The sequence below is a fragment of the Panthera uncia genome, assembly GCF_023721935.1.
Source record: "Panthera uncia isolate 11264 chromosome E2 unlocalized genomic scaffold, Puncia_PCG_1.0 HiC_scaffold_19, whole genome shotgun sequence".
Taxonomy (NCBI): domain Eukaryota; kingdom Metazoa; phylum Chordata; class Mammalia; order Carnivora; family Felidae; genus Panthera; species Panthera uncia.
In genome coordinates, this window is record NW_026057588.1 from 8,582,193 (window position 1) to 8,603,947 (window position 21,755).

At 57.8% G+C, this 21,755-nt stretch overlaps 2 protein-coding genes across 2 annotated transcripts in view; one reads left to right on the forward strand and one right to left on the reverse strand.

Moving 5' to 3' along the window:
* Positions 1 to 8,549, reverse strand: SYNGR4 (synaptogyrin 4). The gene is given in 6 exon segments (XM_049621540.1): positions 1 to 161; positions 163 to 294; positions 618 to 757; positions 1,985 to 2,222; positions 7,241 to 7,440; positions 8,399 to 8,549. Coding segments are annotated over 5 exon segments (705 nt in total). The 5' UTR covers positions 7,334 to 7,440; positions 8,399 to 8,549; the 3' UTR covers positions 1 to 59.
* A 98-nt stretch (positions 8,550 to 8,647) lies between these two features.
* The window catches only part of TMEM143 (transmembrane protein 143), a 19,204-nt gene continuing 6,096 nt past the window's right edge, over positions 8,648 to 21,755 (forward strand). Inside the window, 7 exon segments of the mRNA XM_049621541.1 lie at positions 8,648 to 8,928; positions 9,278 to 9,368; positions 9,370 to 9,519; positions 10,848 to 10,952; positions 18,813 to 19,007; positions 19,876 to 20,003; positions 21,020 to 21,299. Coding sequence (XP_049477498.1) covers positions 8,906 to 8,928; positions 9,278 to 9,368; positions 9,370 to 9,519; positions 10,848 to 10,952; positions 18,813 to 19,007; positions 19,876 to 20,003; positions 21,020 to 21,299 — 972 coding nt within the window. The 5' untranslated portion in view covers positions 8,648 to 8,905.

Below are 21,755 nucleotides of genomic sequence, written 5' to 3' on the forward strand. Positions count from 1 at the left end.
TGTTTTCAGAAACCCTTCTGGAGGGAGGGTTACCTCTTTACTGATGCGGAGGGGGATGTTCAGTTGTCGGGCATCATAGCGAGGCGGGGGGCCTTCGGTGTGGCCAGGTAGGGGGAGAGGGCAGAGCTGGCGTAATTCAGGCTGTTGGGGCCAGCGGGGGGGTGTGTTAACAGGGCTGGCAGCAGAGGGCGGGGAGAGGGTGGTTAGCGCCACACCACCCTCATCCAGGGAGCGCTTGTAAGGGACTGGAGCGTCGTTCCGGAGGTCCTGGAGGGCCAGGTAGGCCTGGAATGCCTGTGGGCAGAGAAGGGCACACCGGAGGCTGGCTCGGGTCGGGCAGGGAAGCGGGGGGACCGGGGTCGGGGACTGGCCTCGGGAGGGAGACACGGGGCACGGCTGCACCCACCGCTCACGTGGACAAGGGCACCCAGCGCGACGCCCGACGCCGGGCTGCACCCGCTCGGGGTGGGGGGCGCCTTCTTTCCAGTTTTCCCAGTCACAGAAGGGGCTAGCAGAGGCCCTGGGAGGCGCCCTGCGCCACTCCCAGGGGAGCTGAGGTGGGGGGGGGTGTTCTAGCCCCCCGGCCCCGCCCTGAGGAGGGCCCCCCCCCAACTCACCCAGACGAGGACGGAGAAGAAAGTGAAGGTGATGGCGGCCTTGGCGCTGCTGCTTCCCAGGAGGAGCCCTTCGGGGGGTGAGTGCTGCCACTGGTTGGCCAGGAAGCAGAAACCCACGAACCAGATGCCTGTCCACAGGACTGGGGGGGCCGCAAGAGAGAAGAGGGGTGGAGGGCCGGGGTGGGGGTTGGCCCAGGAAGGGCGGCCGGGTGCGGGAAGCGTGGGGCGCCGCGGGGCAGTCCTCTCCGGGAGCCACCGCGGGCCACACATGGCAGGTTGCGTGTCAATCACTTAAAACAGGATTTAAACATGCCGCCCCTCTGTTGCACCGGCCACACCTCGAGTGCTCAGTGGCCGCGTGTGGCCGGTGACTCCCATAGCCGGGAATGCAGGTGCGAACATTCCCAGCCTCACAGAAAGTTCTCTCGGATGTCCCTGGACTCAGTGACCTTTGGGGGTCCTCCCAGCCCTGAGATGCTGGAACCCAGCCAGTGTGGAGGAGGAGGAGGAGGAGGAGGAGGAGGAGGAGGAGGAGGAAGGGAGGAGGGAGAGGGAGGGGAAAGGAGGGGGAAGGAGACAGTTGAGATCAGACTGGGGGTGGAAAGCCCAGGGCCTGAGGTAAAAGAACTCATTATTTAGCGCCTACTGTGTGCCAGTCTCTATCTAGAGCACTCGGCCAGTGGTTAGGATGTGAGACTTCGCTCCGAAGCCTGGAATTGCCACTTAGCAGCCGTGTGCCCAATTACATAATCTCCTCGAGCCTCAGTTTCCTCCTCTGCCCAATGGGGACATGACTTCCCACCTCAGGTGGTTCTGAGGGACAAATGAGACGAGGCACGTGGAGCCCTTGGCTCTGTGCCTGACACGTGGGAAGTGCCCAGAAAAGGTCAACGTTACTAGAGGCCTCCTTCCTCTCCTGCAGCCTCAGAAAAGCGCTGCCTTGTGGGGGTTTTCATCCCAGCTTCTGCTGAAGCCCGGAGAGGGGAAGAGGGCCGCTCGAGCCCACGGGGCGACGAGGCGCCCGAGTGGAGATTTCAGACTCCAGTTTGCCTGGCTCCGGGCTGGAACCCCACCTCCCGCCACCGGGTGGCTTTTCAAGAAATGTTCTGTGAAGAGGGGAGGTGAATGCGAGGAAAAAGCAGGGCAGAAGGGAGGCTGCTAGAATTAGCCTGGGGGTCAGAAGAGGTGACCCTCACGCCGAGTCTAAAGGATGAGTAATAATTCCCTGGAGGGGGGAACCAGCGGGCGCAGAAGAGCTTCTGGAAGGGAGGGGCGAGGCTTCAGGTCACATGTGGGGGACGGTGGCGAAGGGAGGCGTCCTGGGGGGCTGAGGGGGCGGCTCTGGGCGGGCCGGCGCAGGGGCTCACCAGCCAGGATGAAGTCCAGGAGCTGGAAGGCCGTCTTGAAGCGGCTGCTGCCGATGCGGCTCTCGTGGGTGTCCAGGGCGAGGAAGGCCAGGCAGGTGAGGAAGGCCAGGAGGCCGGCCCCCACGGCGAAGCCGCAGGCCGTGCTGTTGCCGTTCAGGACGCAGTGGAGCCTCGAAGACTCCGTGTTGTTCTGGTGGCCGTCGGTCAGCAGGGAGGAGAAGACGACGAGGGAGAACACCTATGGGGACGGGGTGGGGGTGGGTTCCCAGCCGCCTGAGCGGAGCTCAGAGTCCACCCGATCTGCGTCTCCTCCCAGGTCCCCGTCCGGACCCTGGGCCCCGCTCCTTCTCCCCCTGTCACGTCCGCGGGGGGCCCCCCCCCCCCCCCGAGCCTGTCCCTCCTGCTGCTCGTCTTGTCCACCCTGGCGTGGGCGTCGTCCTCTCCCCCTGGGCCCTCCCGCGCGGCCTCCTCCTTGGCCTCCCTGCCTCCAGTCTCGGCCCCCGAGCCCACCCTCCACCCCAAGGCCCCAGAGAGGTCCTTCCACGCCTTCCTGCGTGGTCTGTATCGTCCTCGCTCTTCCGGTGTCACCTCTCCCCACTCGGCCCTGCCTTGCCCACGCTCGCCTCCCGCCACCCCAGACAGGTCCCTGTTACCAGACCCAGGTGCCGGTACAAAATGCCCAGTGTGGTGCCGGGGACACCACGTGAGGAACTCCGTCAGCATTTGCCATCACGATCGTTCTCTCTGCCTCCACCCCTCCCCTCTGCCTGCTCTTCCCCTTCCCTCCCTGCTCGCTTAGTTCCTGTTAATTTTTTTAAATTAAAAAAGTTTTTTTTAATGTTTATTTATTTTTGACAGAGAGAGCATGAGTGGGGGAGGGAGGGGCAGAGAGAGAGGGAGACACAGAATCCCAAGCAGGCTCCAGGCTCCGAGCTGTCAGCGCAGAGCCCGATGCGGGGCTCGAACTCCCAAACTGCGAGATCGTGACCTGAGCGGAAGCCGGTCGCTCAACCGACTGAGCCACCCAGGCTCCCCATGAAGTCAGATGTTTAACCGACTGAGCCACCCAGGCACTCCTCCTATTAAATTTTTAAAAATAAATTTGTGAGGGGCGCCTGGGTGGCGCAGTCGGTTAAGCGTCCGACTTCAGCCAGGTCACGATCTCACGGTCCGTGAGTTCGAGCCCCGCGTCAGGCTCTGGGCTGATGGCTCGGAGCCTGGAGCCTGTTTCCGATTCTGTGTCTCCCTCTCTCTCTGCCCCTCCCCCGTTCATGCTATGTCTCTCTCTGTCCCAAAAATAAATTAAAAAACGTTGAAAAAAAAAATTAAAAAAAAAAAATAAATTTGTGAAATAGTCCAAACACACAAAAAAGTACAGAGCAAAACGTGACAAACCTTCAGTACCTAACAAACATTACCATTTTTCTCCTACCCACCCCCCCCCGCCCCCGCCCCCCGCCACACCGTTTTTTTATTTGCTTCAGGAGTTTCTTAAAAGGAAAACAGAACCTCACAGATACAGCAGCCCCCTGCCTGTGCGTGCTGCGGACAGCAGGCTGTACATAGTACGACAGTGTTTATTTATTAAATGCCACTGAAGTTCCCCACCAGCGAGCCAGTGAGCGAGCGAGCGTGGGAGCCAGAGTCAGCCTTACAGCCACGCGAGGATGTGGGTACCACCAACACCCCCATTGCTTTCGATCATGGAACCCGGGCCCAGAGAGGCTGAGGAGTTGCCCAAAGCCAATCAGCTGGTAAGTGGCAGTGGCCATGGACGTTGCCTGGCTCCTGAACCTGCTTTAAGGCCCTGCTATACCGCCTCACGCTGAACCAGACGCCTCAGGGGCAAGGTTCCGATCAGTACAGCTGGGTGGAAATTTGCCCGATGGCGATTGGCCCCAGACAGATATGGAAGGAATGGGTGTGTGTATGGGGCAGGGGGGAGTTGTTCCGGGGAGGCTTTCTGGATGACGTGGCAGGTCTGCGGAGTGTTGCGGGGTGAGGAAGGCTGAGGAAGGCTGAGGAATGAGGACGTTGTCTGGAGGGCAATAGGGAGCCACAGCAGAGCTGCGAGCAGGGGAGGATAGGGGCAGATCTGGGGCCTGTGTGCAGACAGACTGGGGAGGGTGAGACTGGAGGTCGGGAGGCTAGAGAGGAGGCTGCGGCCTGGGGTCTGGGAGAGAGTCAAGGTTTGAGCACCTACGTCGTGGGGTCGGATTTAGGAAGAAATAAAGGCAGGTGTGGATTGCGTGTTAAAGAATGAGAAGTTTTTCAGGCAGACGGGGAGGAAGGGCATTCCAGGGGGGCAGGCTGTGTGTGCAAAAGCCAGATGCTGCAGAATAAGGCTCTTTCAGGGGCTGGAGAGAAACCTCATCGGAGGGATCCAGTATGAGAGGAGCCTGGAAAAGTGGGCAGGAGCCAGACCCTCAGAGGCTTTGAACACCACAGAGGGGCCTGTACTTGGGAGCCATGGAGAGTGAAATTTCTTACTTGGATTTAACTTCATGCAGGGAAGTGTTCTGAGCAGAGGGTAGCCAGGGTTAGACGTGGCCCTGGAGTCTGAGAAAATCTCCAGGGTCACGATGGATTGGAGGGGGTGAGACCGAGCGGCCGAAAGACCAGAGAAGAGATTGGTGGGAAGAGGCCTGGGCAGAAATGCTGGGGCCTGAGCTGAGGTCAGAGCTCTGGGGAACCCAGTGACAGTCAGGATGTAAATTTGGACTTGGTGACTGACTGGACGTGGTGGTGTTGGGGACGGAGCAGGGGTGGGGGGAGGAGGTGAGGGGAAGGAATTCACTAGAATTTGGACTCCTCCCGGATAGAAGGGTGTGAGAGCCTTCTCTCTATGCCCAGCGCCAGCTTGGACCTCAGCCAATGCGTGCTGGAAGTCACTTTGGACACTTCTTTTCTCCTCCATTGGAGTCTCTATCCTCGGTCGAGCGTCCGACTTTGTCTCAGGTCATCATCTCACGGTTCGTGAGTTTGAGTCCCGCGTCGGGCTCTGTGCTGTCGGTGTGGAACCCGCTGCGGACCCTCTGTCCCCCCTTCTCTCTGCACCTCCCCCCGTGCTCTCCCTCTCTCTCTCTCTCAAAAATAAATAAGCATTAAAAAATATCACGATCGGGGCGTCTGGGTGGCGCAGTCGGTTAAGCGTCCGACTTCAGCCAGGTCACGATCTCGCGGTCCGTGAGTTCGAGCCCCGCGTCAGGCTCTGGGCTGATGGCTCGGAGCCTGGAGCCTGTTTCCGATTCTGTGTCTCCCTCTCTCTCTGCCCCCTCCCCCGTTCATGCTCTGTCTCTCTCTGTCCCAAAAATAAATAAAAAACGTTGAAAAAAAAATTAAAAAAAAAATATCACGATCACAATCACAGCCAGTGCTGCTTTCGCTCGGCCCTATAGCATCACCCAAGGCTGTCCACATCTGTTCTCTGTTTCGGGGCCAGGAGTCCACAGAAGGGGGGCATCTCGCCCTGCCGCTTGGGGACAGAGCCAGGTCCAGGACTGGAAGGACCATCGATCACTTGAGCCTGTGTCCATTTTACCTGCGCTCCCTCCCTCGCGCCAGCCCCACGTGGTAGACGTTACTGATTCATTTCTGTTTCACAGGTGATAAATCGAAGCCATTACGGTGCGGTGGAAAGAGCCAGACGCGTCTGACTTTGCCAGCTGTGTGGCCTTGGGCAAATCACGCACCCCTTGGAGCCTCAGTTTCCCAGTCTGTCTCAGTGCTGTGAAGAGGGGGTGGGGGCCTAGGCCTGATGGTAGTTCTCATGACCGGAGAGGCGAAGTGTCCTCTCAAGGTCAGTCAGCGAAGGAGGGGGGACTGGAATCCAACCCTCCTGACTTCCGGGCCCGTGGGCTGTCGGCCCAGTGACCCTGGAAACCTTGGGCTGTGGCGCACGCCCAGGGCACTGGAGACTCAGGGAGGGGGGCCCAGCTGGGCAGAAGGGACCCCGGCCCCCTGAAGCCAGAGTCCAACCTCCTTCCACACCCTCCTTGGCCCGTCCCCAGGGAAGGAGCAAAGATTCATCAGTTAAGGCACCAGCTGGCAGGCGGCAGTGAGGACAAGGGCACCAGCTGCCCAGAGACTCCCTACTGGGGAGCCAGGCCAGGGGGGAAGGAGGAGAGGGCGGGCGGGAGGGAGGCGGCGGGCAAAGTCCGTGACCAAAACGTCTGGCGCGGTTGGCGGCCCTTCCCTCCCCTTTCCCCGCACCAGTCCGCGCCAGCTGGGCCTCCTTCTCCCTTGCCACCCACTTTTCCTTCCGGAGCCGTGGAGGCGCAAGAATCCTTTTGACTCGCCCGCCAGCTGGGTGACATCCTTGGGCAACCCCACCCCCACCCCCCACCGTGAGCCTCAGTTTTCCCTTGGGTCAAACAAGGGTAGTAACACCAGTGTCCCAGTAGTAACTCCTCGTGGTGACAAGAGCTCACGCCAGTGAGGGACTCGGACGGGGAATTCGTAATTCCCCTGGGGAAGAACGGCAATGTCCACAAGTCCCTGTCGATCACCTCCTTGGGCCTCAGTTTCCAGCTCCGTCAAAGGACAGCAGAGGAGGCCCAGAGAGGCCCAGTGATTGGCTCAAGGTCACACAGCCAAGTCTGGGCTGAATGAAGATTTGAGTGCAGGTGCCTTGACTCTGGGAACGTGGTAAGGATCAAAAAACGCCTGTAAAGCCCTTGCTTGGTACACAGCCTGGCACACAGTGACCACCCCAATGCCTGTCACAGACCCCCACTTTGAATCCCGGCCCTGCCTCTCACTGTGTGCCCTTGGCCAACACTGTCCAATGGAACTTTCCGCCATGACGGAAATGCTCTAAGATCTGCATCATCCACTCCGACAGCCACGTGTGGCTGGTGGCCATCTGAAAAGTGGCCGCTGTGACTGAGGAACGGAATCTTTTCTTCTAATGAGTTTAAATTGCGAGAGCCACACGTGGCTTGTGGCTACGCCATTGGACAGTGCAGCCTTGGAACCGTGACTTAACTTCCTCTGATGCTGTTTTCTTGCTCACCCATGGGGCTCATAGCACGACTTGGACTTGGGACGAGTTGTTTCCTCCTGTGAGAGTTAGTAAGTGGTCCCAGTAGCACAGGGGCTATAGCTAGGTGCTCAGTAAAAGGTGACTTCGGTTATTAGCTGCCTTGTTGTCCCCATCTGACCGCTTCCGTCCCCCCACCCTTTCCACCCTGTGTCTGCGGGGCGAGAACTATTTCCTGTCGCCCGTGGGGCAGTCGGGCCACAGGAGGGCCTCACCCCTGCAAAGATCCGGGTGATCGTCTTTGGCCTCTTCAGAAACTGCACGGCTTCACTGTCAGCCAGGTCCTGGAGGCTTTCAGGGATGTGCATGGCGGGTGCTCTGCTCCTGGGGCCCCGGGAGGCGGGAGCAGGGATGCTGGGTGCTGCTTGCTGGGCGCCGCCGTCCAGAGGCTCCAGGCCCGCCCTGGGCTCGGCTCCTGCAAGACGAGACGGATGGTGGGAGGTTAGAGGCGCAGGCGTGGGGTGAAGGAGCTGCCAGGAGTCCCAGGAATAGGGGCACGGGGTAAAGGGTGCTGGGGTGGGGGTGGGGGTCCCAAGACTGGGGTCATGTGGAGTGATGCGTCTACCAGGGTTCTGAGGATTGGGGGCATGGGGCGAAGGGGCTGGTAGGGGTCCCAGAAGTTAGGGGTGCAGGGTGAGAGGGTGGCTGAGGGGCCCGTGAATTGGGTGCAGGGTAGGGGAGCTCCTGAGAAATCCGGAGATGGGGGTAGTGTGAAGGGGTTGCTGGGGGTCCCAGGGGTCAGGAATGCAATCCTAGGAGGCTGTAGGGTGAGGGGGGCTGCCTGGGGCCCCCGAGGTGGAGGTGCAGGGCGAGGGGATCCCAGCGCAGGGAGGAGGCGTGGGGAGAGGGCTGGGATATCCGGGTCACCTCCCTGACCCAGAAGCCAAAGGGCTCATTCTAAGGACTGTGTTCTCTAAGGAGACGCGAGTAGGACTTTCCAGGGACCAGGGGGTGCCAGACTGTAGATCGGCGTCCCCTGGGGGAGGTCTGAACCACAGGAATCCCTGCCACGTTTTGGGGTGACAGCACCCATAATGGAGGACCCAGGCATCTCAGGGTGGATTTCAGGCTGTCCTCGTGGCTTGGGGTTATTTTCGTAGGATGAAGGCCTCCCCTCCGAATTCAACTCCATTTTCCCGAAAGTGCTTTTTCCTCAAGCTGGGGGGGGGGGGGGTCTGGAGCTCACAGGTCTGGGGAACATGGGCTCCGAACTGAGCTGTCCCGTCAGAATTGGAGGCCACGCCCCAGGCACCAGGCTACCTTTTTAGAACTGGAGTCTTCCCTTTAAGGAACTGGAATGGGGGTGGTGGGGCTTGGGGGTGATGCTGCCTGAGAAAGGGCCACCCCTACTCCGGAGGCCCGGTCTGCGTCACCTGGAGGCGGGCGCTTCCTTCGCCCACCCTTCGCTCCAGGTGTGCGGCGCCACCTCCGCCTTCTTTTGGTTCCGCTTTTTCCCGCCTTTTCGCTCCTCCACAGCTGATTGGCTGCGGCCAAGTCCCGCCCCCCCCCGCCCTTTCCCCGCCTACTCGGGAGCGGACACGAGCGGGGGCGTGGCCTCGGCGGACGTTGGGCCGCCCGCCGTTGGCTGGCGGCGCGCGGAAGCCCTGCCCCGACCCAGTCCTCCTTGGGAGTCTCGCGCCCGCTCCGCCCCCTTCTCTTTGAAGCGCGCGGACACGGAGAGACTTCCGCAGCGCGTGCGCCGCGCTCAAACAAGGCGAGAGAAGAAAGGCGGGCAGATGGCGCACGCGCGGTTGAGACAGGGCCTCGGAGGGGAGATGGACAGCGCGCCGTGACCCAGGGTTTGCGCATGCGTCTTACTGCAGGCTGAAGCCGAACCTTGGGGACCCAGGACACCTTCGTACGCATGCGCAGGAGGCTCAATGACAGTCGAGCGTTGGCTAAGGTGAGGGAGACAGCGGACTGCATGGCCGGGGGAGGGCCGCCCTGCATCCCCTATGTAGCCTTTCCGAGCCTCTCCTATGCTCCCAAGATCCACCTGTTGCTTAGACCCCGCAGAAACCCGTTATACAACTAAAGGGCCTCTGGGCCCGAAAAACGCCCAGGACTCAAAATCTCCCGACTCCTGCCTGGGGCGCAGACCAAATGAGCAGTGTGGGAGGGCACAGGCAAGACGGGCCACAAGACTGGCAGATGGGCTCTGTGCCCCGCCTGGGGTATGGACGGTCCCTGGAGGTGGAGAGGGCGCTTTTCCTGTAGATGACCTTTGACCCCTGCCCATTTCCCTTGTTTAGGCTCCAGGGAAAGGGTCTGGCTATGCTGCTGGTGACCCGGGGGGTCTGGGGATCCAGGGTCCGAGTATGGTCCCTGTTGCCCACGCTTCTCGGGCCCCCCCCGGGCCCTGTCGTCGCTAGCGGCCAAGATGGGGGAGTACCGCAAGATGTGGAACCCCACGGAGCCCCGCGACTGGGCCCAGCAGTACCGCGAGCGGTTCATCCCGTTCTCCAAGGAGCAACTGCTCCGCCTCCTGATACAGGTACCGCCCGTCCCGGGTCCAAGAGCCCGGGGACTATGACTCCCGGCAGGCATCGCGGCGGCACAGCCCTACGTGCCGCAGAGGGCTCTCCTGGCGCCTCCTGGGAGTTGTAGTTCCCGTTCCCTTTGTGCTGCCCAGGTGGGCGTGGCGTTGGAATGCGGCGGGGGTGGGGGGGCTCTGTGAGCCGCGGATGTAGTTGAGATTCCGGACTCCAGCTTGTTCTGGGGTCTTGCTTGAACAAGCCTTCTCTGGGGCATGGTTTTTACCTCTGCAAAATGGGTATGATAATCATCCTCATCAGTACTCTTACTGCTACCTAATAATAATCACCATACTTATGAAGCTTTAATCATAATTATTATCACACTGTTTGAGCTCTTACTGTTTGGCACTGTGCTAAGCATTTTCCATGCATTGTTGGATCATCAGAACAACCCAGTAAGAGAGACACTTCCGTTATCCCCATTGTACAAATGAGGTAACTGAAGCAGGGGAAGGAAAGTAACCGACTCAAGGCTGTGTCGTTGTGGCCCAGGTTTGCACCGAAGTGGCCTGACCAGAGCAGGGCAGGGACTGTGGTCTATGGTGAGGCATTAGGCACCTGCTCCACTGAGAGTCCTGGTCCGGCTCCAGAGCTAAGCTCCTGCCCCACTGTCACCATCCTCCTTGTCATGATTGAAGGTTATCATTCATTCATCTTAAAATTATTGATTGAACACCTGTCTGTACTAAGGCCTGTGCCAGACTCGACCCACAAGCACACACGTAAATCAGACACATGTAGACACACACGCATGTATATGGACACACAATGGCATTAGATTGTCACCATCGATCTCTGACAAAGTGGGTGTGATCCTCAGTTGCTGATAAGGGAACAGGCCTAGAAAGGTAAAGGCGTTCACCTAGGTCACGGAGGTAGGAAGCACAAGGAAGGAGTTAAATATGTGTGTTCTGGAGTCAGACAGGCCTGGCTCGGAGTCTCGGCTTCTTTTTTTTTTAATGTTTTATTTATTTTTGAGACAGGGAGAGACAGAGCATGAACGGGGGAGGGTCAGAGAGAGAGGGAGACACAGAATCCGAAACAGGCTCCAGGCTCTGAGCTGTCAGCACAGAGCCCGACGTGGGGCTCGAACCCACGAACCGGGAGATCAGGACCTGAACCAGGAGATCATGACCTGAGCCAAAGTCTGACACTTGAGCCACTGAGCCACCTAGGCGCCCCCAAAACAAAATTTTAGAAAGCCCAGAGCTGCCAGAGAAAGAAATCCTCCCCGTGAGGAAGGGGAAGGAGGCCTACAGAGGAGTTTTGTTTCCTGGGGTTACAGGAATTCCACTCCAGCCCCGCGGACAAGGCAGCCTTGGAGTTGTTTGCCGCGCACGTGGACTTCTGCACCTTGTTCCACTACCACCACATCCTGGCCCGGCTGCAGGTGAGGACGTGGCCCCGCCCACCTTGGCCTTGGGGTGCCTGTGCCCTAACCCATTCATCCGGTACACAACCTGGCTATGCTCTGAGCAGTGATGGTTGAGTGAAGACCCGCGTGAAGACAGGGAGAGAGCCCGATGGGTGTCTGGTGGCCCGGGCGGGGGTGGGGGTGGGCACATTCCAAGGGGGGGGGGGGGGGGAAGGAAGTGCAAAGGCCCTGGCGTACGGGTGTTGGAAGAACCCGAGGGGGCTACTGTGCCGTAGATGAAGGCAGAGAGGCATCGGGGGCAAACTGTGCCTGGCCTTGTGGGTAGTGGGGGGGACTTCGCCTTGACTTCTAAGTTAGCTGGGAGGGCTACTGAGCAGAGGAGGGACATGTGCTGATTTAGGTGTTAGCGGGCGCCTTCTGGAACAGCCTGTCAGACGCAGGGAGATCTATTCAGAGTCTATTATGTTTGTCCAGCTGAGGGATAATGGCCACCCCAGCAAGAGTAATAGCGGTGGACGCGGGGAAAAGTGGTCTGGGCTGTGCGGGCGGGCGATGGGGGGGGGGGGGGGAGAAAGTCAGGGGGTGCCTCCAATTCCTCTGAAAGAACGGAGCTGCCATTTACCGAGCCGCGGAAGACGGGGCGGGGGCGGGAGGCAGGTCTGTGGGGAAGACGGGAGCTCGGTCTTAGAAATCTTAGATGCTTCCAAGCCAGCCTGGTAGAGCGATGGACCCGGATGTGGGCTCTGGGGGTCGGGGGAGGGGGCTGGGCCGGGAAGCATCCCTGGGAGCACTTAGATGGTACTAGACAAGACCACCCAGGGGGTTCGCTTAGCCTGGGATCCGCCCAGCCTTGAGATCAGTATGGGGAACGAGACCCCGGGAGGGGGGGCGGCCAAAGAGCCAGCGGGAGAGAGAAGCGGAACCCCTGGAGGGAGGGATGTCAGGAAGCCACATGCTCTGGGTCCCCTTCCTTCCCCGTCCCGTCCCGGGATGCCGGCCACGTGGGGGGTCCTGGAGACAGTGATCAGCTTCGGGGATCTTCTGTGAGGGACTCCCAGAGCTCAGAAAAGCCCTTGTGCTCACAGTCGTGGTTTATTGCAACGAAAGGAGGGCGAACAAAACAAAACGAGCAAAAGGGAAAAGGCGATGGGGCCGGGGTGGGGGGTGGGGGCAGTGGAGGGGCAGCCAGAGAGAGAGAGAGAGAGAGAGAGAGGGAGAGAGGGAGAGAGAATCCCAAGCGGGCTCCACACTGTCAGTGCAGAGCTTCGCGGAGATTCGGGGCTCGATCTCACAACCATGAGATCATGACCTGAGCTGAAATCAAGGGTTGGATGTTTGACTGGGCCAACCAGGCGTCCCCGAAAGATCTCATTTTCGAGGAATCTCTACCCCTAACGGGAGGCTCCAACTCACAAGCCGGAGATCAAGGGTCACATGCCCCGCCCACTGAGGCAGCCAGGTGCCCCAACTGGTGTCCAGGATTTTACGGGGCAGGGGGTGGGGGGAGGGCGTCTGTCAGCGCCTGCGGAGCTGACCTGAGCTACTCAGTCACCAGCCCCTCTAGAGGTCGAACTGCTACTTCATGGCCCGAGGCCCCGCCATAAACCACATTGTTAGCATAGACTAGCTACGGGGCAGGGAAAGGGGAAGAGAAAGAATCCTAAGCAGGGCACGGGCTTTCAGCGCAGAGTTCCACGTGAGGCTCGATCTCACACACCCCGAGATCATGAGCCAAAATCGAGAGTCCGACGAGTACCCGACTGAGCCACCCGTTCGAGTGCGTCGGAGCAAGACCCTCCGATCGGGCAGAACATTTCCAAGGGCCTGGAAGTTATCCCAAGAGCCCAGTCGACGGCCGGTCCTTTGGAAGGTGCGGGGTTTGGACACCCCAGGCCTGCTCAGCCAGCCCCTCACTGCTCCCTGCCGCTGCCCTCGGACACGGCCCCTCTCTGCTTTGAGTAGCAGTGACATCGGCCCCTTATTGCTGAGCTCACTCTGGGTCGCGCTCGTTGGCTCCTTCCTGTGGAATTGAGGGGGAGCCGCCCGGAGCCCCATTTGCAGAGGCGGAAACCGAGGCACTGAGAGGGCCTGGCTGAGCTATGATTTGCCCCCATGTCCAGCTGCTTCTGAGCCCTAGCCCGGACCCCAGGAGGCAGGGTTTTTCAAAAACGTTGCTGAAAAAGATCATTTTCTTTCTCCATTCATTCATTCATTCATTTTATGATTTAAAAAAATGTTTTTTATTTATTTTTTGAGAGAGTGCAAGCAGGGGAGGGGCAGAGAGAGAGGGGGACAGAGGATCCGAAGCGGGCTCTGCACTGACAGCAGAGAGCCCGATGCGGGGCTTGAACTCACGAACTGTGAGATCATGCCCTGAGCCCAAGTCGGGCACTCACCGACTGAGCCACCCAGGTGCCCCCAAAATCATTTTATTATGTGAACATTTAAATATACAGGAACACATGGGGCGATGGGTGGCTCAGTCAGCTAAGCGTCCGGCTTTTGATCTCCGCTCGGGTCATGATCTCACAGTCTGTGGGTTCAAGCCCCTCATTGGGCTCCATGCTGACAGGGTGGGGCCTGCTTGGGAGTCTCTCTCTCTCCGTCTCTCTCTCTCTCCCATCCCCGTTCATGCTTGTGCTCTTTCTGTCTCTCTCTCTCTCTCTCTCTCTCTCTCTCTCTGTGTCTCTCAAAAATAAATAAATAAACTTAAACATTTTTAAGAATTTAAAAAACAGATGGAAACATAGAAAACGTATACAGCAGAGATGCATATTTCCACTGAGGTAGGAGATTCTAAGCTGAGATGCTAGGAGGAGAAGGGAAGAGCTATAGAGACAGGTGGGACACATGAGTGACCCTTTGCTGGTGACCTGAGTCCCTCGAGGAAGCGGCCTGGGGCAGGAAAAGAACAGCTAGCTTCATTGTTCACTACCTGTGTGGGTGACCTTGGCAGGTGACCTCCGTCTGCGCCTCCTTTCCCTCATTCATTCATCCGTGAGTGCACCGCAGATATTTCTTGAGCACCTACTGCGTCCTCCAGATGGTTCCAGGCCCCAGGACATAGTGGTGAGCCTGACCGATGGGCGTCTCTGCCTCACGGGATCACGTTCTAGGGAAGGACCCAGATCCTCAAGACGGCAAAGACGCAGGGGCGCCTGGCTGGCCGGGTCGGTAGAGCATATTCGACTCTTGATCTTGGGGGCGTGAGTTCGAGCCCCATGTCGGGGTAGAGTTCACTTAAAAGAGTTAAAAAAAAAAAAAGACGGTAAGGAAGCGAAATGTGTGACGAGGCGCCAAGTACTGAGGAGGAAGTTGCCAGATTGAGCAGAGGGCACCCAGTTTATTTGTTTCCAGCTGCTGCCATCACAAATCACCGTAAAGCGGGTGGCTGAGAACCACAGAAATTTGTTCTCTCGGGAGTTCGGGAGGCCAGAAGTCCAAAATCAAAGTGTGGGCGGGGTGGGTTTCCCCCGGAGGCTCTGAGCGGGGAACCACCCCGTGCGCGGTCCTGGAGGACAGTGACTGCCATTGTCAGCCTTCCTTGGCTCCTAGCCACGACCGTCCAATCTCTGTCTCCGTCTTCACATCACCTTCTTCTCTGTGGTCCTGCGTGCCCTTCTCTGTCTCCTATAAAGGCCACCGTCACTGGATACAGGGCCCACCCGAATCCCAGGGTGAGACCATCCTGGGATGGTCTCACCCTGGGATTCGTACTCCTTAGACCTGCAAAGACCCTATTTCCAAACGAAGTCAGATCCTGAGGTTCTGAGGGGACACCATTCAACCCTCTCCACCTCGTTAAATTTGAATTTCAGATAAGCTGGGAATAATTTTTTTTTTTTTTAGTATAATCATGTCCTATGTAACGCAGTCCTCAAATATTGCACGGGACATACTGAGGCTGAATGCTTATTAGTTGTTGATCTGGAAATCAAATCTCACCTGGTACACTGTATTGAATTTTTTTTTGGCTAAATCTGGTAACCCTAATTAAGAAGAAATTAGACAACAGGAATGTTTTGCAATTTTAGGGAGATAGTCAGGGGAGGCCTCACTGAGGCGGCGACATTTGAGCAGAGACCAGAAGGAGGCAAGAGGGAGAGCCATGAGGAGATCTGTGGGAACAGTAAGTGCAAAGGCCCTGCGGCAGGGCTGTGCATGGTGTATAGGAGGGATAGCAAGGAGGCTGGTGGGGCTAGAGCTGAGTGAGCACAGGGGAGAGGGCTGGAGATGAGGGCCCAGAGCCTTGTGGGACACAGTGAGGACTTTGCTTGGACTCTAAGTGATGTGGAAGCCACCAGAGGGCTCTAAGCAGCGGGATGTGAGCTGCCTTCTATTACGACGGGCGCCCTCCGGCAGCTTCCCGGGGAACAGACTGGGTTGGGGCTGGAGGATGGGAGCAGGGCAAGTGCAAGGGGGGGCTCAGACTCGTGCGTGGAGGAGGGATGGTGGGAAGAAGTGGTTGGATTCCGGATCCGTTTTGAATGGGGGTCCATCAGGGATTTGCCGATGGGTTCAGGGTGGGCACCTGGGAGGATGGGCTTGGACGCTTCTAAGCTGGGTAATGTGGCGGGAGGAGCAGGTCTGGGGAGGGGTCTCAGGACCCCAGTTTGGGACGTAGTGACTTTGAGAGGATGCCCGTCGGATGCCCGCGTGGAGGTGTCGAGACGCCCGTCGGACGTCTGTGGCCACGCGTCGAGTAGGCTCTTGGCATGTAAGTCTGGCGCTCAGGACCCACCTGAGCAGCAGACTCGGGCCCGTACCCTGCCCTCAGAGAGCTGAACTTGGGTGGCAGGGCCAGTTGTGAGTCAGACACCCTCCCCCGACGAACAGATACAGCCACACAGTGAACTCCCAGGGTGCAGTTCGCGCCAGCGCGTAAGGAAGCTTGACCTTGGTTTCTGAACCAGAGTCTGTGTGCGTATCAGAAAACGCACCCCTTTCCGTCGCCTGGTGCTGTGCACGCGACATTGGCAGCTGCTAGCCCCATGTGGCTGTTTAAATGTGAGGGTGCTGGAATGAAATAAAATTTAGAAATTCCGTCCGAAATTTCAGTTGTGTTCGCCATGTTTCAAGTGTTCCGGAGCCACCGGTGACCAGTGGTGAGGTATTGGATGGTGCAGATCTAGGTGTTTCTATCCTTGGAGGCAGTTCTTTTGGAATGTGCTGCTCTAGACCCTTTATTTCCATCTGAAAGGGCGACTGTTCCGATAAATGTATGGGTCGACAGCATCTACAACGGTGCTTATGTTAGACTGGCACATTTGTGCAGTGTACAATCTGCCCAACCACGCAAGGCGGCTCTGCTCAGCCTAAGGAATGGAGGGGGGCTTTTTGAGGGCGAGAAGGGAGCTGGAATACCATAGAAGAGTGGGACTTCAGTCGCGGAAAGGGAAGGAGGAGGGGAGTGGGGGGCAGGGAGAGTCTCTTAACAGCATGTGCAACATCCCTGTGCCTGGAGGAACTAAAACCATTGTGAGCCACCAAGGGGGACCGTGGTGTCAGGTCCTGGGAGGCCTTGCGGGAAGGACACGGTCCAGAGCACGGTCCTACTTCCTGAGGGCAGTGGGAGCCTCGGAATGAGTTTTGCAGGAGACTGACATGGTTACACGTGCAATTCCTGATATGCCACTTCCTGGCTGTGTGACCTCAGGCGGTTCCTTAACCTCTCTGTGCCTCATTTCCCACATCTCTAAACGAGGATAACCACAGGGGCCATCATCACCTTATGTGCATAACGCGTGCACAACCTGCTTCAAACAGTGCCCGACACACGGCAAACGCTATATAACCGCGCGTTATCATTTATTACTGTTGTTCTCGTGCTTCGATGGAATCTTGGCTGCCGTGTAGACAGGACAGGTGGTTGAGGGTGGGGCGAGGGGCTTTCGGGAGGCCACCGAGAAGGCCGCTGGACTCATCCAGGTAGGAAGAGGAGTTGGTGGTGTGGACGGGGTGGGGCCGGTGGGCAAAGGGGGCCTGTTTCGGAGGGAGAATCAGCAGGGTTCAACGTGTGGGGGAGGGGAGGAGCCGGGGGGTCACCTGCGGCCTCCAGGTTTCTGGCCGGAAGCCCTGCGTGGATGTCAAGTGCCCAGCGGAGAATCTAGCGCGCGGCGGACGCTTGCCGAATACCGATTTCTCTCTCTCCTCCAGCTCTGAGCTTCCCTCCCTGTCAAACCCCAGCTCTGTCCCGGAAGTGAAATTTCTCAAGGTGACTCTCTGAGTCTGAGAACAGGAGGGACTTCCGGCACAGACGGGGGAGCTTTGGGCTGCAGTCCCGCCCCCCTGGCGGCCCGCCCCGGCCCTGGGAGTTCGTTCCAAAGGGGGTTTGCTAGGCTCGGCTGCCAGGTTGTTTCCTGCTCCGTCGCTTCCAAGGTCGTGGGCCTTCCCACCTCTGGACCTCTGCCCAGGCCGTTCCTGCCGCTGGTAGACCCTCTTCCCTTCCACTCATTCAACCCTGCACTTGGCCCGGACAAGTGGTTCCTTAAGGCTACCTCTCCTGGGAGACACGGAGAGTTGGGCTCGTTTTATGGACCAGTGAGTCCCCTGTGCCGCATAGTCTGGCGTGAGTCACGTGTCTTCCTGAAACCGGCAAATAGGCTAGGCACCCAGCAGTTCGCTCACTCACTCATTCATTTGTTCATCCATCCATCCGTCCATCCATTCAGTCCACAAGTTTTTGCAAGGTGGGTAGGGAGGGATGGGTGCATAAGATGAGGTGGGCAGGGTGGAGGCCAGTTTGCCAGGGGCCTTGGAGGCGGTGGAACGATTCTGGTATTTATTCCAAGGGCAGGGGAGAAGCCACCGCGGGGAGAGGGTGTGGGATCCGTTTATAGCCTAAATAATAAATAAGCTCTTGGTGCGACAGTTTCATGGAGCACGGGGTAGGAGAGGCGAGAGAAGGGGCGCCTGGGTGGCTCAGTCGGTTGAGCATCTGACTTCGGCTCAGGTCATGGTCTCATGGTTTGTGGGTTCGAGCCCCGCGTCGGGCTCTGTGCTGACGGCTCAGAGCCTGGAGCCACTGCTTCGGCTCCCGTGTCTCCCTCTCTCTCTGTTCCTCCCCCCCCTCTCGCTCTGTCTCTCAAAATAAATAAAAACGTTAAAAAATTTAAAAGAGTGGCGAGAGAAGAAGCCCAATGCAGTTGTTTGGGGCAGAGGACAGGTAGCCGGGACGAGAAGGGGGTACTGGAGATGGGGGGGGGGATGATGGATTCGAGGACGCCTCGGAGGTCTAGCCAGTGAACTTGCAAAAGGTCTGGACAAGGGGGCGACCACAAGAAAGGAATCAAGGATGCCTCCGAGGTGTCTGATCAGAGCATCCGAATGAATCAGGCAGTGCCCTTTCCTGAAGGGAGAAGGCTGGGGGGAGGGAGAGGAAGGAACGAAGCATTCTCCTTGGGCCGTGTTAGATGCAAGGTGGCGTTTCCAACGGGAGATGTCAGAGATCTTTGAATATGAGAGTCTGACGCTCAGGGTAGAGGCCAAGGCTGACTGGAGGTGGGGGTGAATAGGTTTGGGAGAGGAAACCGGGAAACGTATTCTCTCTGTGCATCCCTGCGTCCACCTTCCCGTCTGTTACTGGGGGAGGAGGGACAGGACAGACTCTCAGGCCCCAGAACTGGATATTAGGTCCAGAACCTGGAGGACGGGTCCGGGCTGGAGATGCGAGTCACGCACAGATACATAGAGACGCCCAGAGTGGTGTTTAAAGGCACGGGAATAACGAGGCTATTTAGGGTGCGCTCAGAGAGAGAAAAGGGAAGAGGGCCCGGCACAAGCCCTGGGGTCCCCCGTCATCTCAGGGATGGGGCCGGGAGCAATCCCTCATGGCGCGCCCTAGCCCATCTCTCTTCTCTCTGACTCTCTCCTCAGGCCTTGTATGACCCCATCAACCCCGACAGGGAGACCCTCGACCAGCCTTCGCTTACGGACCCACAGCGTCTGTCCAACGAACAGGAGGTGCTCCAGGCTCTGGAGCCCCTGCTGGCCCAGGCCAATTTCTCCCCGCTGTCTGAGGACGCTCTGGCCTACGCTCTGGTGGTCCACCACCCTCAGGATGAGGTCCAGGTGCCTGTCTTCCAGAGGAGGACCAAAACACCGGAAGACCTGGGGGCAGGGATGAGCCTTTGGGAGGCAGAGGCTGCTGGGAGTTGTCCTGAACGCAGGGCGTGAGCCCATGCAGCGTTCTCGGTGAATTAGACTAGGGCACCTCTTTCCCAGTCGGTCCACTGCCATCTGTTGGAAAAAGGAAACGTAAGAAACGGACCTTCTTAGGACTGGAGGCTTTCTCGCCATCTGCCAGAAAACTGTGGCAATAAGTAATATGAAATGCTCATCCTTAAAGTAAAAAAAAAAAAAAAAAAAAAAAGATAATAAAAAAACTGTCATCTTCCAAACTCCCCCATTTTAACGATGTTAAGACATACTTTTTACTGAAGTCACATTCTATTGTCCCTGAAATTGGAATATAACTTCTAAGTGGTGGTGTGGCCTAGTGTTAATGGGCGATATATTTTCTCTTTCAATTGCTTCATAAGGTAATCGAGGATCCAATCGACAATCATATTACAATAGAGAAAGGCATCAAAGTAAAATGTACCTTAAGCTTACACAATGTCACATGTGTAACAAGTGTCGTGTACCTTAAGCTTACACAATGTCACATGTCGTATCTTACAATCAGTGGCATCTTAGATTCTCAGAAACATGGCAGTAAAAATGACTGTGAGGTAAATGGTGCCACCTGAGAGAGTATGCCCTTGCGCAGTATACAACACGAGCAACCATACAGGGCCACCCTGCCTAAACACCGGGTGATGATGAGCCTGGGAGGAGGGTGGACATCACTGGGAGAAGGGGCATCTAATTCCAGTAACCTGTGCTCTCACCGCAGACCACGCTCATCCGCCTCTGCTTCCTTTGTCCCCCTTGTCAGGTGACAGTAAATTTGGATCAGTATATCTACATGCAGTTCTGGGCCCTGGGCCAGCGAGTCGGGCAGATCCCCCGTAAGTCCAGCGTGGGCTCCAAACGTGGCTTCATCAGGTCGCCCCCCGCAGAGAGGTGAGGCGGCCCTTGTTCCCCAGCTGCAGCGAGAGGGAGCGAGGTTAGAGTCGAGAGGGGACTGCAGGTCAGTGTCTGCATTTGGGTGTCTGGGCCCTGGGTGGGAAGTCGAGAAAGGGGGCGGGGAGATCATCCAAATGCCGCCTTTCCTTCCCAGGGGGAAAATAAGAAACTATCATTCCCCGGGGAAGAGGAAGGGGAGCGACACTTGTCCCCATTTTCCAAATGAGGAAAGCAGAGCCTCAAGCAAAGGAAGGCCACGTTCTGAAAAAATGGCGCCACCAGGACTCCGATGAGCCTCCTATTTTGAACGGAGGCCCTTCACATACAGAGTAGGGTCAGGAGAGCCAGATCTTCTCCCAGGCCTATAAATTACCCGATCTTTCTGGAAATCAGTTTATCAGATATGGTCACGAATCCAAAAAAGCAAAGCAAAGCAAAACAAAACAAAACAAAAAAACACCGCCAAAGACAAAAAGCCCTCACGCCCCTAAAGCGGCAATTCCGTTTCCAGGAATCTATTCCAAGGAGATATTTATACTTCGCAGGCTGTGTGTTTAATTGTCTGTCTCTCGCGCTGGATTATAAGCTCCAGCAAGGCGGCGATTGTCTCTCCAGAGCTTCGTAGCACTCCCTGGCACCTAGCGGGCACTCTAAGTTACAAGTAGCATTTGAATTTGAAAAAAATAAAATAAAATAAATAAATAAAACACACAAACAAAAAACCCAGAACTAAAGAAAAGACAGTCTATTCGGCTCTCATTCGGTAAATGAGAAGGGAGCCCCGGGAACTGGAAGCCACGGTCGTGTCCGACAACCGGGGATTGCATTGTTCAGCTGACGCCCCGTGGTTGGACCCTTGGCGCAGTTCTGACCCCCCTCCCACCACCTTGGGGTAGCAGCCTTGGAAAATGCCCGCGCTACTGCCGAGCTAGAGAGGGCGCCCCCGGGGGGGCTGGAGGGGGGCTCCCCGGGGCGGTCCTGACCACCTCGCCCCTTCTGTCTTGGTCCGTCAGGAGGTACTTCAAGCGGGTGGTGCTAGCGGCCCGAACGAAGCGGGGGCACCTGGTGCTGAAGAGCTTCAAGGACACGCCGCTGGAGGGTCTGGAGCAGCTGCTGCCCGAGCTGAAGGTGCGCACGCCCACCCTGCAGCGTGCGCTGCTCAACGTCACGCTCTTCGTCTCGGGCGTGGTGTTCTTTGTCAACGTGGGCATGGTGGTGCTCTCGGACCTCAAGATGGCCACCTCCCTGCTGCTGTTGCTCTTTGCCGCCTTCATGGGCCTGCGGGCCTCCAAGGTAAGGGGACTGCCCGCCACGCTTCTTGGGCCCCTGCCTCTGCGCGTTCGTTGGGCCCCAAGGTCAGGCCACCCTCTATTTTGGTTTATTTCCGGCGTCAATCTGCTTCATGCCTTCCCTCCTTCCCTCAGTCATTCTTCCTTTCCCTCCCGCCTCCTTTCCTTCCTTCCTTCCTTCCTTCCTTCCTTCCTTCCTTCCTTCCTTCCTTCCTTCCTCATCCTGGCCGGGGCATCGTTATCACCAGGCGAGCATGTTTTATCGGGGCAGCCTCCCTGAGCTCCAGCCCGAACGGACTCAACGGGAAACTGGGCCTGGGGCCCGGGAAACTATATTTTTAACACACTCCCTTCCTGATTCTGCTACATGTGAATGCAGGGCCGCCTGATACAGTTGCACAGGTTGTTCACCATCCAAGGATTCAGAGCTGAGGGCCTGGCGGCGGGGGGGGGGGGGGGG